Source organism: Oncorhynchus gorbuscha, linkage group LG20, assembly GCF_021184085.1.
Source record: "Oncorhynchus gorbuscha isolate QuinsamMale2020 ecotype Even-year linkage group LG20, OgorEven_v1.0, whole genome shotgun sequence".
In the NCBI taxonomy this organism is placed as follows: Eukaryota; Metazoa; Chordata; class Actinopteri; order Salmoniformes; family Salmonidae; genus Oncorhynchus; species Oncorhynchus gorbuscha.
In genome coordinates, this window is record NC_060192.1 from 32,350,407 (window position 1) to 32,367,231 (window position 16,825).

General features: G+C 42.3%; 1 protein-coding gene across 6 annotated transcripts in view; it reads left to right on the top strand.

Annotated features, from left to right (window-relative positions):
• Positions 1 to 3,085: 3,085 nt before the first annotated feature.
• The window catches only part of LOC124006691 (collagen alpha-1(XXIII) chain-like), a 729,230-nt gene continuing 715,490 nt past the window's right edge, over positions 3,086 to 16,825 (top strand). For all 6 annotated transcript variants that reach the window (XM_046316762.1, XM_046316764.1, XM_046316765.1 and 3 more), the window contains exons 1-2: positions 3,086 to 3,582; positions 5,838 to 5,907. In XM_046316762.1, the coding sequence (XP_046172718.1) occupies positions 3,304 to 3,582; positions 5,838 to 5,907 (349 nt within the window). In that variant the 5' untranslated portion in view covers positions 3,086 to 3,303. The remainder of the gene's footprint in view (positions 3,583 to 5,837; positions 5,908 to 16,825) is intronic.

Consider the following 16,825-nt stretch of genomic DNA (forward strand, 5'->3'; position numbering starts at 1 on the left):
ATAAAAGTTGTTGTTATTGATTGATAGACATTTGTTGGTAGTTTAAAGTCAGTAGGATAAACAGTGATGGGAATGTGTTCTGTTGGTCTGCTTGTAGTAGTCCTAGTCATCCAGTTGAGGGCAATGTAACGCCCCATGAATAGATTCCAGTTGAGGGCAATACAACGCCCCATGAATAGATTCCAGTTGAGGGCAATACAACGCCCCATGAATAGATTCCAGTTGAGGGCAATGTAACGCCCCATGAATAGATTCCAGTTGAGGGCAATGTAACGCCCCATGAATAGATTCCAGTTGAGGGCAATACAACGCCCCATGAATAGATTCCAGTTGAGGGCAATACAACGCCCCATGAATAGATTCCAGTTGAGGGCAATGTAACGCCCCATGAATAGATTCCAGTTGAGGGCAATACAACGCCCCATGAATAGATTCCAGTTGAGGGCAATGTAACGCCCCATGAATAGATTCCAGTTGAGGGCAATACAACGCCCCATGAATAGATTCCAGTTGAGGGCAATGTAACGCCCCATGAATAGATTCCAGTTGAGGGCAATACAACGCCCCATGAATAGATTCCAGTTGAGGGCAATACAACGCCCCATGAATAGATTCCAGTTGAATAGAGGGCCTTCAAAAGTATTCAGACCCCTTGACTTTTTCCTCATGTTGTTGTGTTACAGCCTGAATTTAACATGTATTACATTTAGATTGATCCAGAATACAAAGTGTTACATTTGAGGCAAATCCAATTAAACACATGACTGAGTAACTCTCCATATTTTCAAGCACAGTGGTATCTGTATACTTGTAATTGTTAAGGACCGGTTTTCAGGATAAAAAGAAACAGAATGGAGTTAAAGACAGGCAAAATCCTAGATGAAATCCTGGTTCAGTCCACTTTCCACCAGACACCAGGAGATGAATTCACCTTGCAGCATGACAACCTGAAATACAAGGCCAGATCTACACTGGAGTTGCTTACTAAGAAGACGGTGAATGTTCCTGAGTGGCCGAGTCACAGTTTTGACTTAAATCTACTTGAAAATGGTTGTCAGGCAATGATCAACAAACAAATTGACAGAGCTTGAAGATTTCTGAAAAGAATAACGGACAAATGTTGCACAATCCAGCACAGGAGGCCGCCGAAACGTAGCTGATGGAAGGGCATCAACCACATGGAAAATGTGTTTGATGTATTTGATTCCATTCCACCGATTCCACTCCAGTTATTACCACAAGCCCATACTCCCCAATTAAGGTGCCACCAACCTCCTGTGCTGGAAAGCTCTTAGAGCAGGGTGTCAAACTCATTCAATGGAGGGCCTAGTGTCTGTGGGTTTTTGTTTTTTCCTTTCCATTAAGACCTAGATAGGTGAGGGGAGTTCTATACTAATTAGTGACCTTCATTCATCATTGAGTTACAAAGGAGGAGCAAAAACCAGCAGACACCCGGCCCTCCATGGAATGAGTTTGACACGTGTTTCGTATATTGTTTTTCCAATCATTGTGGTTTTGACCAATCAACTCTGAAAAAGTTCTGATGTAAAAAACAATCTGATGTGATTGGTCAAAAGAATTGGGCTGCATGTGTAAACACAGAAATTCTCACAGCTGTAATCGCTGCCAAAGGTGCTTCTACAAAGTCTTGACTCAGGGGTGTGAATACTTATGTAAATGAGACATTTCTGTATTCCATTGTCATTACATTTGAAAAAATGTCCAAAAACATGTTTTCACTTTGTCATTATGGGGTATCGATTTAATACATTGTGAATTCAGGCTGTAAACCCCAAAAATGTATTGATGATAATGGATGTATTGGTGATAGATTGACTGTATGGTTGAGGCGGTATGGCTGAGGAGCCCACGGTGGATCAACACATCCGTTTTTATTTTGACAAGGGATTAACCCAGACAGAAATGGAATTATGTCTGTCAGCTATAGATGGCTTCCAGTTTTGGCTCCAATGCAATCCAATTTCAAAGACAGGTAAAATTGTGATGGAACTACTATTTTAAATTGATTGAATGTGGAATGTTAACACTGAGGTCTGTGGTTGCAGACTACCAATTAAAGTTTACCAAAGTTTACCAAACTACCACTAAAAGTTGATTTGAATCTCTTTAATAGTTTTAACAGGGATGTTGGCTTGTGAATAGCAGCAAAAAGTAGTAAAGTAAAGGGAAACTAGTAAAACAGGTGAAGTGTTGTGGATTCTAAAATACTCCAACATTTCATAAAAGCTACAGACTATTTCGTCATTATACCCACAAATGGTGGGCAAAATGTTGTAGAAGGACAGCTCCTCCATTCCTCTCACTGACTAGACACACTGTATCATGTGCAGTTTATTTGGAATTTCTATTTCCTTATTTTGTCATTATTTGTCTTTTATTTCTGGGGTTTTGATAAGAAGACCCCGGCCTGTACATTAGCACCTGGCTACAGATGTGCACTAATCAAAAGTCTTAGACCTGTGTGGAGTCTTGCTGCCTTTGGTCCACTTTGACACTGCTGTCAATGTATCACCAATACCCCCACTCTTATTTATAGAGTTTACCTCATGATCTCGACAAAAACACCTTTTGTTATGTTGTGATCATGAGATAAATAAATCATGATCACAACATAAGGAGGGAATAATTGTTTAATTCATATGCCCTCTCTGGCTTTCTGTAGATTTTGAAAAAGGACATGTATTTTTAGTTTGAAAAACCTTTTGAATAAATAACATTGAGTGCTAGTCCCCTTTCATGGTTATGAAGTGATAAGAATTTCATATTTCAATTATTTTCTCAAAGTACACAACACTGAAATGTATTGTGTATTATGTCAAATGTTTATGTCTAAAATCAATTCATGTTTTCACTTAGGCTATTGTTTTTTTATGGCACATTCATTGGGTAAGAATAAGAGTTTAAATACTCTGGTTCTCAATCCATGTATTCACCAGAGAGATGTATTCTTAGGAAGACTCATTTTATTGAATGGACTTCAGGAAGTGATAAAGAATGATTTAAAGGGTATTTGGCATCATGTCTGTGACTGGTCCAAATCGCGTGAGCGCATCCGTAGCCTTCACAAGTCCTCGTGCAGCTGTTGTTGCACGCTGTTGCGTCCCTACATGTATCCACAGTTGCGCAGAGATTAAACATTCATTCTTGTGATGGCTCCGCTACAGTAACAAACTGAGATTACAACAATCGAAATATTTCTATTTGACATACAGGAAAATAGCCTATAATTCATTAACGGATTTTTTTGCAGTTTGCACGAATAATTTTACTGCAGATGCCAGGATGGGATCCCCCGCAAAATCTGACGAAAAGACCATGGACTCAATCAACTACAACAGCCACAAATCCAATTTTTCGCATTGTTTAGGCGGGCTGCCAACCGCATTTTGCGTCATTTTGTCGGTGTGTTCTATTGCATTTTGTTTTTTGGTAAACTTCAGGACAGCTCACCTGGAGTACAGAGTGCAGACTTTGGAGATGGAGAGAATGTCCCCGATCCCTTCCGATGAGAATGGAACGGTACCTGGTCTTCAGGATATCATTGAAAAACTAGTGCACGAGGTGAGGTTGACGTTAAAGTGTAATACGATTTAATGAACCTCTTTCAGACAGTGACGCAAGATCAGATGCCATATTTTGTAAGGATTATCTCTCACGTTAGAATGAGCCTACGTTGAGGTTGCCTATTTCAGCACAACATTGTAGCCGATCACCATAATCATGTAGGAACATGGCCTACTTCATCTAGTTTAACTACTCATTTGACACCTCAATTCAGACTGATTCGGTCATCTGGAGTCCAATTTGACATCCGTTAAAAAACGATTGTCATGTACTACCACTAAAGAACAATTAGCATGCACGATGGGTTACATTTACAGTGGGATTGACACCCTTGATAAAGATTAGCAAAACAGACTATAAAAAAAAATATACAAATATCCTGAGCTGTATTGTATGCTCCAAAAACAATGGGAAATTATATTTTATACAAAATCTGAAGAACATAGGTACTTTCCGCAGGTGCGGGAGTTGTAGGCAAACTCATAGAAAACCGCACACTGCTGCTCACGCTCCCAGGTGTCAACGTTATTAATAACAACGTTTCGACCCTTAGGTCATGGACGCCTGATGAACGAACACCTAAGGGTGGAAAGGTTGTTCAAAATAAAATCACCTGGGAGCATGAGCAGCAATGTGCTGCGTTTTCCTTTCCGTTTTTCATATAGGATTTATACTAATACAATTGCTCACTGAAATAGATTTAGTTTAACAAGTAATATATATTTTTCTCAGAAAGGTAGGGGTCAAAATGATTGACACCTCTGTTTTCAATACCTTTCAATACCTCATCTTAGGAGGATAATGGCACTGACCCCACAGGGCACAGTTCAACATGTAGTTTTTATTTCCATTTGGTTGAGTTTTCAACTAACGTGAATTCAACGTGAAATCAACCAAACATTTCACCATGTTATTGGATCTAGGTAAACAGTTGGGTGAAAAAATACTAAATGTCCTTACATTGATGACTTTTCAAATCCAATTAGTTTTCCACTTTGATTCAATGTCATCATATTGGTTTGGGGGGGGGGTTGAATTGAAGTGGAAACAATGTTGATTCAGACAATTTTTGACAAGTGGGGAGCCTTTTTCTAAAATGTTTTATGAGTTGGAGAACACATTGGGAGGGATCTTAGATCATTCCTCCGTACAGAATCCCTCCAGATTTCATACCCTTCCTCTGTTGGTGTGTAGAACTCCATTTTCATGTCATCTGACCGAAGCACTGGTTCCAATCCAAGTGCCAATGCTGTTTAGCAAACTCCAGGTATTTACATTCATCTCAAGGGGCTCCCTAGTGGCGAAGCAGTCTAAGGCACTGCATCTCAGTGCTAGAAGTGGCACTACAGACCCTGGTTCAATTCCAGATTGTATCACAACTGGCTGTGATTGGGAGTCCCGTAGGGTGTTTACATTTTTGTGATGAAATTAAACTAGAGCTCTTTGGCCACGTACACCATTGAGGGGTTTGACGTCAAAATGAGAATGCATGAGCAGAACAGAGCCCCATACTTACTGTAAAATATGTTGGTGGATCTATGATGTTATGGGGCTATTTTGTTTCCACTGGTCCTGGGGCCCTTGTTAAGGTCAACGGCATCATGAACTTGACCCATTACCTGGACATTTTAGTCCAAAAACTGGTTGTCTCTGCATGGAGATTGAAACTTGGCCTCAGGTGGATCTTCCAGCAAAACAATAACCCCAAGCACACATCAATATATACAAACAAATGGTTAACTGGACACAAAATCATCATTTTGTAATGGCCATCTCAGTCTCTGAACTTGAAACCTATTGAAAACCTGTGGTTTGAAGTGAAGAGTGTAGAACAGAAGTGCAGGCGAAGGATATGAAGGATCTGGAAGGATTCTGTATGGAGGAATGGTCTACGATCCCTTCCAATGGGTTCTCCAACTCATAAAACATTTGAGGAAAAAGCCCAGTGCCTTGATCCTCACAAGGTGATGCGTTGAAAGGTATTGAAAACAGCTGTGTCAATCATTTTGACACCTACGTTTAAATAAAATAAAAACAATACTACTTGTTGAACAAAATCTCTTTCTCTGAGCAATTCTATTAGTATAAAATAATCTATTTTTATTTTTGCGTACAATATAGCATAGTATTTGAATTATTTATTTTAAACAGTCATTTTTGCTCATCTTTATCAAGGGTGTCAATAATTTTAGGCCCCACTGTACATCTAACATCTCACATTATTCACTGTGGCTCTTGTTGTTCCCTTTCAGAGACTGACCAAAGCACTGCCCAAACTTCGCGCTGCCAGGGATGTCATTCAAGAGTGCTCCTGTCCTCCAGGTATGTCCCCTGCCCTATGAAAGGCTTCAATGCTCAGGTTTATGGAAGGAATTGAGAATATTTCATATCCAGGGCCTTTTACCTCAGTCCCATGTTCCCTCAGCCCTATGTTCCCTCAGCCCTATGTTACCTCAGTCCCATGTTCCCTCAGCCCTATGTTACCTCAGTCCCATGCTCCCTCAGCCCCATGTTCCCTCAGCCCCATGTTCCCTCAGCCCCATGTTCCCTCAGCCCCATGCTCCCTCAGCCCCATGTTCCCTCAGTCCCATGTTCCCTCAGTCCCATGCTCCCTCAGCCCCATGCTCCCTCAGCCCCATGTTCCCTCAGTCCCATGCTTCCTCAGCCCCATGTTCCCTCAGTCCCATGTTCCCTCAGTCCTATGTTCCCTCAGCCCCATGTTCCCTCAGTCCCATGCTTCCTCAGCCCCATGTTCCCTCAGTCCTATGTTCCCTCAGCCCCATGTTCCCTCAGTCCCATGCTTCCTCAGCCCCATGTTCCCTCAGTCCCATGTTCCCTCAGTCCTATGTTCCCTCAGTCCCATGTTCCCTCAGTCCCATGCTCCCTCAGTCCCATGCTTCCTCAGCCCTATGTTCCCTCGGTCCCATGCTCCATCAGTCCCATGCTCCCTCAGCCCCATGTTCCCTCAGTCCCATGCTCCCTCAGCCATATTTTCCCTCAGTCCCATGCTATCTCAGCCCCATGTTCCCTCAGTCCCATGCTCCCTCAGCCCTATGTTCCCTCAGCCCTATGTTCCCTCAGTCCCATGTTCCCTCAGTCCCATGTTCCCTCAGCCCCATGTTCCCTCAGTCCCATGTTCCCTCAGTCCCATGTTCCCTCAGTCCCATGTTCCCTCAGTCCCATGTTCCCTCAGTCCCATGTTCCCTCAGCCCCATGTTCCCTCAGCCCCATGTTCCCTCAGCCCCATGTTCCCTCAGACCCATGTTCCCTGTTGTACCTATGTAGTTTCCCTCCTTAAAATGAAATTCTTAAAAAACTGCCTATATACAGCCTATAAATAACAGCCTATAAGAAGATGTATAGAAAATCTCAAGGACAGACAGTAACACATGTGTACGCTGTTGCATGTATTGCAGGTGCGAACGTTTATTTATATTTTTACCTTTATTTAACCAGGCAACTTCAGTTAAGAACAAATGTTCAATTACAGCCTAGGAATAGTGGGTTAACTGCCTTGTTCAGGTGCAGAATGACACATTTGTACCTTGCCAGCTTGAACTTGCATCCTTTACAGTTATTAGCCCAACGCTCTAACCACTAGGCTACCCTGCCGCCTCTACACTCTAACCACTAGGCTACCCTGCCGCCTCTACACTCTAACCACTAGGCTACCCTGCCGCCTCTACACTCTAACCACTAGGCTACCCTGCCGCCTCTACACTCTAAACACTAGGCTACCCTGCCGCCTCTACACTCTAACCACTAGGCTACCCTGCCGCCTCTACACTCTAACCACTAGGCTACCCTGCCTCCTCTACGCCCTAACCACTAGGCTACCCTGCCTCCTCTACGCTCTAACCACTAGGCTACCCTGCCGCCTCTACGCTCTAACCACTAGGCTACCCTGCCGCCTCTACGCTCTAACCACTAGGCTACCCTGCCGCCTCTACGCTCTAACCACTAGGCTACCCTGCCGCCTCTACGCTCTAACCACTAGGCTACCCTGCCGCCTCTACGCTCTAACCACTAGGCTACCCTGCCGCCTCTACACTCTAACCACTAGGCTACCCTGCCTCCTCTACACTCTAACCACTAGGCTACCCTGCCGCCTCTACACTCTAACCACTAGGCTACCCTGCCTCCTCTACACTCTAACCACTAGCCTACCCTACCGCCTCTACACTCTAACCACTAGGCTACCCTACCGCCTCTACACTCTAACCACTAGGCTACCCTGCCTCCTCTACACTCTAACCACTAGGCTACCCTACCGCCTCTACACTCTAACCACTAGGCTACCCTACCGCCTCTACACTCTAACCACTAGGCTACCCTGCCGCCTCTACACTCTAACCACTAGGCTACCCTACCGCCTCTACACTCTAACCACTAGGCTACCCTACCGCCTCTACACTCTAACCACTAGGCTACCCTACCGCCTCTACACTCTAACCACTAGGCTACCCTGCCACCATTATTTGATAATGATATGTAACTGAATTTCGAGAATTAGAACGATATTCAAAATTCAAAAAGTTGGTCCAACTGTCTGTCTCTGGTTCTCACTGCAGCCCTATTTGTTCAGTCTCATCTCAATGTGTTGGTCTCCCTGGTAACGTACTGTATGCCATCGTTCTCTCTAACAGTCCTGCCCCATTACCTACTGTATATTTGGAGAATCCTATATTTGGAGAAGCAGTGCAGTCTTGCGATCAGTGCTCACTGCTCATCATGTGTTGAGAATAGTAGAAGAGTGACATTATAGGCCAACTGACACTGTGGTCAAGGCCACAAGTTGAATAATTTCATAGATTTTATACAGCAAGAAGCCCTCACATGTGGAAGTTATAAAAAGGAAAATGTGGTTTTCAGATCCACAGAGACTGTTTGACTGCCTGGATTTACTGAGCAAGATCGGCCATAGAACATTAAGATTTATAACCGTCTGTTGAATGACAGCGGAGAAGACAGGGGATTCTTAACCTTGTTTGAAAAAGTACACACTTTTCTCTCATCTTTTATTTATTTTCCCGAAACGTAGTGTTTCGCTTGAAACGAGAATGACAGGTATCCTACAGAATAATAACCCGAAGTACAGGACGTGTCTCACCATTGCTTTGAAGCATCATGTCTGTCTCTATGTGATTTCACAGCATCATAGCTCACCTTTAAATTGTGGTGCTGCAGGTAGCCTAGTGTTTAGAGTGTTGGGCAAGTAACAAGATGTTCGTTAGATCAAATCCCTGAGCTGACAAGATACAAATCTGTCGTTCTGCCTCTGAATACGGCAGTTAACACACTGTTCCTAGACCAGTTAACCCACTGTTCCTAGACCAGTTACCCACTGTTCCTAGACCAGTTAACCCACTGTTCCTAGACCAGTTAACCCACTGTTCCTAGACCAGTTAACCACTGTTCATAGACCAGTTAACCACTGTTCATAGACCAGTTAACCACTGTTCCTAGACCAGTTAACCACTGTTCCTAGACCAGTTAACCCACTGTTCCTAGACCAGTTAACCCACTGTTCCTAGACCAGTTAACCCACTGTTCCTAGACCAGTTAACCCACTGTTCATAGACCAGTTAACCACTGTTCATAGACCAGTTAACCACTGTTCCTAGACCAGTTAACCACTGTTCCTAGACCAGTTAACCCACTGTTCCTAGACCAGTTAACCCACTGTTCCTAGACCAGTTAACCCACTGTTCCTAGACCAGTTAACCCACTGTTCCTAGACCAGTTAACCCACTGTTCCTAGACCAGTTAACCCACTGTTCCTAGACCAGTTAACCCACTGTTCCTAGACCAGTTAACCCACTGTTCCTAGACCAGTTAACCCACTGTTCCTAGACCAGTTAACCCACTGTTCCTAGACCATCATTGTAATCAGCATTTTTTTCTTAATTAACTAATTTGGCTAGTTAAATAAAGGTTAAAAAATAATATGAATAATTGCTCCATTGTACAGCCTCTGCAACATGGGGCACGTTTAGTTCATTGGCAACATTCAGAGGTGGAATGGTTTCATTTCAATGGGACCTGCCTGAAGGTAGATTACCTAAGTTCAACCCCTCATTGGGAACTGAAAGGATAATGCTTGTGCAACCTCATGACCATTGGTTTGAAGAGCATTGGCCTCCCAATTAAGAGATTAGACCCAAATGGAAGACAGAATTCTGGACTGAGAGGCCGGAGGTCTTAGGACTCACAAAAGGATCTATTTGGCCATAGCTAGGTTGGCCGCAGGAAAACATTAAAAGGGCAGACAAAGGATGGACATGGCGAGAGAACATGAACTAATGACGCCAACAAAGCCTGTTAATGGCCTCCTGTCTATGCTAGCTGCACACTCAAATGTCAATTGGTTCGATTTTCATTGACAGGCGGTGCTTGTGCGTTGGTTCTTTGCATCTTATGGAATTAGCACTTTGTTGTGAAGGAAGGAAGGCTCCATTGTTGGTATAACAGACAGGCTTTGTAACCCTCCATCCTGAGAGAGGGACACTGGTTACCTTGCGTCCGCTCAGATTAAAGTTTGTTCTGGTTTATGATAAACTTTAACTGCTGTTTTCTTTGGTGCTGGTTTGTGACGGAGTAAACAGGCAAATGGCTCTGGAACAAGACTGTCTTACTCTTACTGATATACCTTTGGGTAGATCATGTAATTTATGCATAGTAAGTGTGTGTATTATCTAGCTAGCACCTAAAGGAATTTGGTTTGATGTACTCAAACCTCAGACCACTATGTCAAATGCCACTTGTGTACTATTAGAACTAAACAAAAAACAAAGCCTTTTTCGGTGGATGGTTTATTGCCTATAATACTTCACATATCACATAGGCAGTACATGTACAGTGTACAATGTGTTTATTACTCTATCATAAAATTCATTTACAGAATACTCTATCATAATATTTATTAACAGAATACTCTATCGTAATCTTTATTTACAGAATACTCTATCGTCATCTTTATTTACAGAATACTCTATCAGAATATTTATTTATAGAATACTCTATCAGAATATTTATTTACAGAATACTCTACCATAATCTATATTTACAGAATACTCTATCATAATCTATATTTACAGAATACTCTATCATAATCTATATTTACAGAATACTCTATCATAATCTATATTTACAGAATACTCTATCATAATCTATATTTACAGAATACTCTATCATAATCTATATTTACAGAATACTCTATCATAATCTATATTTACAGAATACTCTATCATAATCTATATTTACAGAATACTCTATCATAATCTATATTTACAGAATACTCTATCATAATCTATATTTACAGAATACTCTATCGTAATCTTTATTTACAGAATACTCTATCATGATATTTATTTACAGAATACTCTATCAGAATCTTTATTAACAGGATACTCTATGGTAATCTTTATTTACAGAATACTCTATGGTAATCTTTATTTACAGAATACTCTATGGTAATCTTTATATACAGAATACTCCATGGTAATCTTTATTTACAGAATACTCCATGGTAATCTTTATTTACAGAATACTCTATCATAATATTTATTTACAGAATACTCCATGGTAATCTTTATTTACAGAATACTCTATCATAATATTTATTTACAGAATGGAAGCCAACTCAGAGAAGTCCAATGCTGAAGCATGGGACTGTTTCACTGCTAAGCCTGTGGCCATAATAGACATTAAGAATTTGAGTGTGTACTGAAAAACACTTTTAGTATTGTAGGTCCATGTAATCTTTTATAAACCTATTGTTTTTCATAACTAGAGCTTGATATTACATTCTGAAGATGGAGAAGAGAGAAGGGGAGCGATGCTGATAGAGGGGAAGAGAGAGAGAGGTGGCAGGAGGGAGAAGTGTTTAGCGTAACTGTTCTGTGACCTGTGCCTCAAGGCTTCAAGGGATGTAAAACCAGTTACCGGCACACGTCCGCTGAGCGGGTCAGAGAGCAGCGCTCAGAACAGGCGAATCAGCCCGGATAACTGTGCCTCTTAACAATGTAAAACCCATTTTATAGGACTTCCCTGGGAGAGGCCTGCAGCTGTAAAACTTCCTCCAGAAGCTGCTGTGAATGTGTATATGTGTCGGACTCTTTGTATATGTTTGTGCTCACACATGCACGGTTTGTATGTGTTGTAATATCCCTCCTCCACACTACAGGGGTTTGTTACATCTCCTCGACCCCTCATGCTTTTAACCAAATCGTGATAAATACAACCTCAAAGAAAACTCCCTAAATTGGAATGAAAACATAGATAACTAGAGAGGGGAGTGAATTTTCTTAAACAGCTTAGTTTTCTTGACAAGGTAATCCTTACAAAAAAAAGATAATGGGCCACATGATTTCTTAGGGGGCTCAAAAATGCAATCTACATGTTGGCTATCAGTGTGGATAAATATGCCTGCATGCCTACAAAACGTCCATGTTTTAGAAAGGAAATGGAGTCTTGAGTCAGGGGGTTTATTGAAATAACCAGTCTGTACATATTTGTCTCAAAATATGGGTAAAAGAAGCAATAAAAGCGTGGTCCTGTAACTTCCCTTATTGAAAGCATCTGTCCAATGGGCTGTTACGGCATTCAGCCCCACTGTAAAATCTCTCTCCCTCTTTTCTCCTCAACATTTCACAATTTCATTGAATAAAACGTGGGGGCTTTTATTCTCTGAGATGGAAATGGGTATGGGAACAATTATGGCATGTTAAGTTTAATTATACAGAATCCTAGGTGATTGTTTGAATTGTTAATCGTGTGGCAGATTGAGAGAAATGCCCCCCTCTCACTGGGTGTCTCTAGGGGTAGTAAATCCTCAAATCAGGATATGCCTGCTCATTCGTTTTAGGTGGATGTTTTTTACCCCTCCACTAAGCTGCTCTGTCCCTTCAGAGTTTTGCAAGGGAAGCCTTATCATTCACTACAACATAGCTTTTATGGTGGTACTGTAATAGACACAGCCCTTGTCACTTAAATCCATGTTTTATTTTTGTGTGGTAACTTGCATAGCTTTCATTGCTCTTTCCTTTCTAAACATTTCATTCTGTCCTACATGTATTTTGTCTCCCAAAAAGTATTGGCTTCGGATTGGACTTGGCAAGACTGTTGCTGTCATAATTTGTTAAACAACCGTTAAAGTGCTTGTTAAGCATGTGCTGTGGCCTCACAAAGGTCTGGGGAAACATGTCCTGTGGCCTCACAAAGGTCTGGGGAAACATGTCCTGTGGCCTCACAAAGGTCTGGGGAAAGATGTCCTGTGGCCTCACAAAGGTCTGGGGAAACATGTCCTGTGGCCTCACAAAGGTCTGGGGAAACATGTCCTGTGGCCTTACAAAGGTCTGGGGAAACATGTCCTGTGGCCTCACAAAGGTCTGGGGAAACATGTCCTGTGGCCTCACAAAGGTCTGGGGAAACATGTCCTGTGGCCTTACAAAGGTCTGGGGAAACATGTCCTGTGGCCTCACAAAGGTCTGGGGAAACATGTCCTGTGGCCTCACAAAGGTCTGGGGAAACATGTCCTGTGGCCTCACAAAGGTCTGGGGAAACATGTCTTCACGGTTCACAGGCTGGTCCTACACTACAGGTATTCCTGCCATACACACCAGTTCTACACACCAGCCATCATCAGCAAAGTTGTACTTTGTAGTCTGCTTTGTAGTCTGATAAAGTTAGATGTGTCATTTTATGTTTGTGGTTTGTGTGTGTTTGTATGTGTTTTTCAGAGAGAGAGTGTGTGTGTGTCAGAGAGAGCAAGAGAGATTGTGTGTGTGTGTGTGTGTGTGTGTGTGTGTGTGTGTGTGTGTGTGTGTGTGTGTGTGTGTGTGTGTGTGTGTGTGTGTGTGTGTGTGTGTGTGTGTGTGTGTGTGTGTGTGTGTGTGTGTGTGTGTGTGTGTGTGTGTGTGTCAGAGAGAGAGTGCATGTGTGTTCATGCGTGCAACTGAGTCTGTTTGTCCCTGTCTATATCAGTTTGTCCCTGTCTATATCTGTTTGTCCCAGTCTATATCTGTTTGTCCCAGTCTATATCTGTTTGTCCCAGTCTATATCTGTTTGTCCCTGTCTATATCTGTCTGTCCCTGTCTATATATGTTTGTCCCTGTCTATATCTGTTTGTCCCTGTCAATATCTGTTTGTCCCTGTCTATATCAGTTTGTCCCTGTCTATATCTGTTTGTCCCTGTCTATATCTGTTTGTCCCTGTCTATATCGGTTTGTCCCTGTCTATATATGTCTGTCCCTGTCTATATTAGTTTGTCCCTGCAGGCCTTTAAGTTTTTTCACTTTTAAAAATCCTCTTGACTTGTTCTCATCCATCAACACAGGTACTGTAGACCTCCCTCCCAGCAACAAGTTGTTCAAACAGATTTAAAGGTAATTTAGGGTGACAGCCCTCTACTCTCTGATGCGTGGCTTTAAATGAGTTGGGATGTCACGGTGTCCAAAATAAACAGTTCACTATCAGAGCTCTCATTTTTCGTTGTGTTGCATCACCTACCACTCTTAAGATACTCTTTTTACCCCTGGCACGGTCTCAGGTATTCCCACACCCTCCTCCTTGGCCAGGGAGTCTAAGTTTCAAAGAAGGATCCCTGGATCTCCAAGAGGCTCCTCCTTGACCAGGGAGTCTAAGTTTCAAAGAAGGATCCCTGGATCTCCAAAGGGCTCCTCCTTGACCAGGGAGTCTAAGTTTCAAAGAAGGATCCCTGGATCTCCAAGTGGCTCCCCCAGAGGAAATCTGAAAGAGGGTGTGATTGCAGATGTCACCCGGCATGCTGTCAGCTTGTGTGAGCCTGCTGCTGTGTGTAAGAGCCTGATCAGTTTCAGCGCCGCCAGCTTTAATCTTAAATGCAAATCTCTCAAATACCTCCAGTCAGCCAGAGTATTCCGTTTTTTTTGTTTTCCTCCATCTGTGTGGCAGCATGCCATGTTTCTTCACAGTTTAACATCAAGCTCTGCGTGACCCCTGATGTTACCACTGAGATGTTTTTGTAGCCGGGCTGGAGACCTGTAGACTGTGGACTGCTGTTTCCTGCCTGGGGACTTGACTGCGTTTATTATTGTGTTGTTGTTGTTGTATAAAGTGGAAGTATAAAGGTTTGTGCTTGGCTGCCCAGAGCCCTGTCTCTTAGCCTGGACTTCTCATACACACGCAGACAGTTGATTTAGCTCCTCTCTCTGTTTACTTTTTTCACCTGTTTTATAGTGTTCCATTGCCAAATCTCACCATGTTGATATAATTTAGTTTATCGCAAAATTAAACACAATTCATAAGGTTAATATAAAAACTAAAATGTTATTCAGAGTGTGTACAGTGCCTTGCAAAAGTATTCATGCCCCTTGGTGTTTTTCCTATTTTGTTGCATTACAACCTTTAAATGGATTTTTATTTAGATTTCATGTAATGGACATACACAAAAAATATATAAAAAATGTAAAACAGAAAAGTGGTGCGTGCATATCTATTCACCTCCTTTGCTATGAAGCCCCTAAATAAGATCTGGTGCAACCAATTACTTTCAGAAGTCACATCATTAGTTAAATAAAGTCCACCTGTGTGCAATCTAAGTGTTACATGATCTGTCACATGATCTCAGTATACATACACCTGTTCTGAAAGGCCCCAGAGTCTGCAACATCACTAAGCAAGGGGCACCACCAAGCAAGCAGCACTATGAAGACCAAGGTGCTCTCCAAACAGGTCAGGGACAAAGTTGTGGAGAAGTACAGATCAGTGTTGGGTTATAAAAAAATATCAGAAACTTTGAACATCCCACTGAGCACCATTAAATCCATTATTATAAAATGAAAGAATATGGCACCACAACAAACCTGCCAAGAGAGGGCTGCCCACCAAAACTAATGGAACAGGCAAGGAGGGCATTCATTAGAGAGGCAACAAAGAGACCAAAGATAACCCTGAAGGAGCTACAAAGCTCCACAGCGGAGATTGGAGTATCTGTCCATAGGACCACGTTAAGCTGTAACCTCCACAGAGCTGGGCTTTACGGAAGACTGGCCAGAAAAATAAGCAAACATGTTTGGTATTCACCAAAAGGCATTTGGGAGACTCCCCAAACATATGGAAGAAGGTACTCTGGTCAGATGAGACTAAAACAGAGCTTTTTGGCCATCAAGGAAACCCAACACCTCTCATCACCCTGAGAACACCATCCACACATTGAAGCATGGTGGTGGCAGCATCATGCTCTGGATGTGTTTTTCATCGGCAGGGACTGGGGAACTGATTAGAATTGAAGGAATGATGGATGGCGCTAAATACAGGGAAATTCTTGAGGGAAACTTGTTTCAGTCTTCCAGAGATTTGAGACTGGGACGGAGGTTCACCTTCCAGCAGGACAGTGACCCCAAGCATACTGCTAAAGCAACACTCTAGTGGTTTAAGGGGAACCATTTAATTGTCTTGGAATTGCCAAGTCAAAGCCCAGACCTCAATCCAATTGAGAACCTGTGACCTATGACTTAAAGATTGCTGTACATCAGCGGAACCCATCCAACTTGAAGAAGCTGGAGCAGTTTTGCCTTGAAGAATGGGCAAAAATCCCAGTGGCTACATGTGCCAAGCTTATAGAGACATACCCCAAGAGACTTGCAGCTGTAATAGTGTCACGTTCTGACCTTAGTTCCTTTGTTTTGTCTTTTGTTTTAGTATGGTCAGGACGTGAGTTGGGTGGGTTGTCTGTTAGTTTGTCTATGATTTTCTATTTCTGTGTTTGGCCTGGTATGGTTCTCAATCAGAGGCAGCTGTCAATGGTTGTCCCTGATTGAGAACCATATTTAGGTAGCCTGTTTTCCATTGTGTTTTGTGGGTGGTTATTTTCAGTCTGTGTATCTGCACCAGACAGAACTGTTTCGGTTGTTTCTTTGTTGTTTGTTATTCAGTGTTCAGTTTTTTCATTAAATAAGATGAACACTTACCACGCTACGCTTTGGTCCTCACCTTCTTCCCACGACAGCCGTTACAAATAGCTGAATAGTTATGCACGCTCAAGTTTTCAGTTTTTTTGTCTTATTTCTTGTTTGTTTCACAAGAAAAAATATTTTGCATCTTCATAGTTGTAAGGGTTTTCTGGTGAAAGAGAAGCGGACCAAAAAGCAGCATGGTGGTTATTCATGTTCTTTAATATATAAAGAAACTACACATGAGATAACTAACAAAAACAACCAACGTGAGAAAACCTAAAACAGTCCTATCTGGTGCAAACACA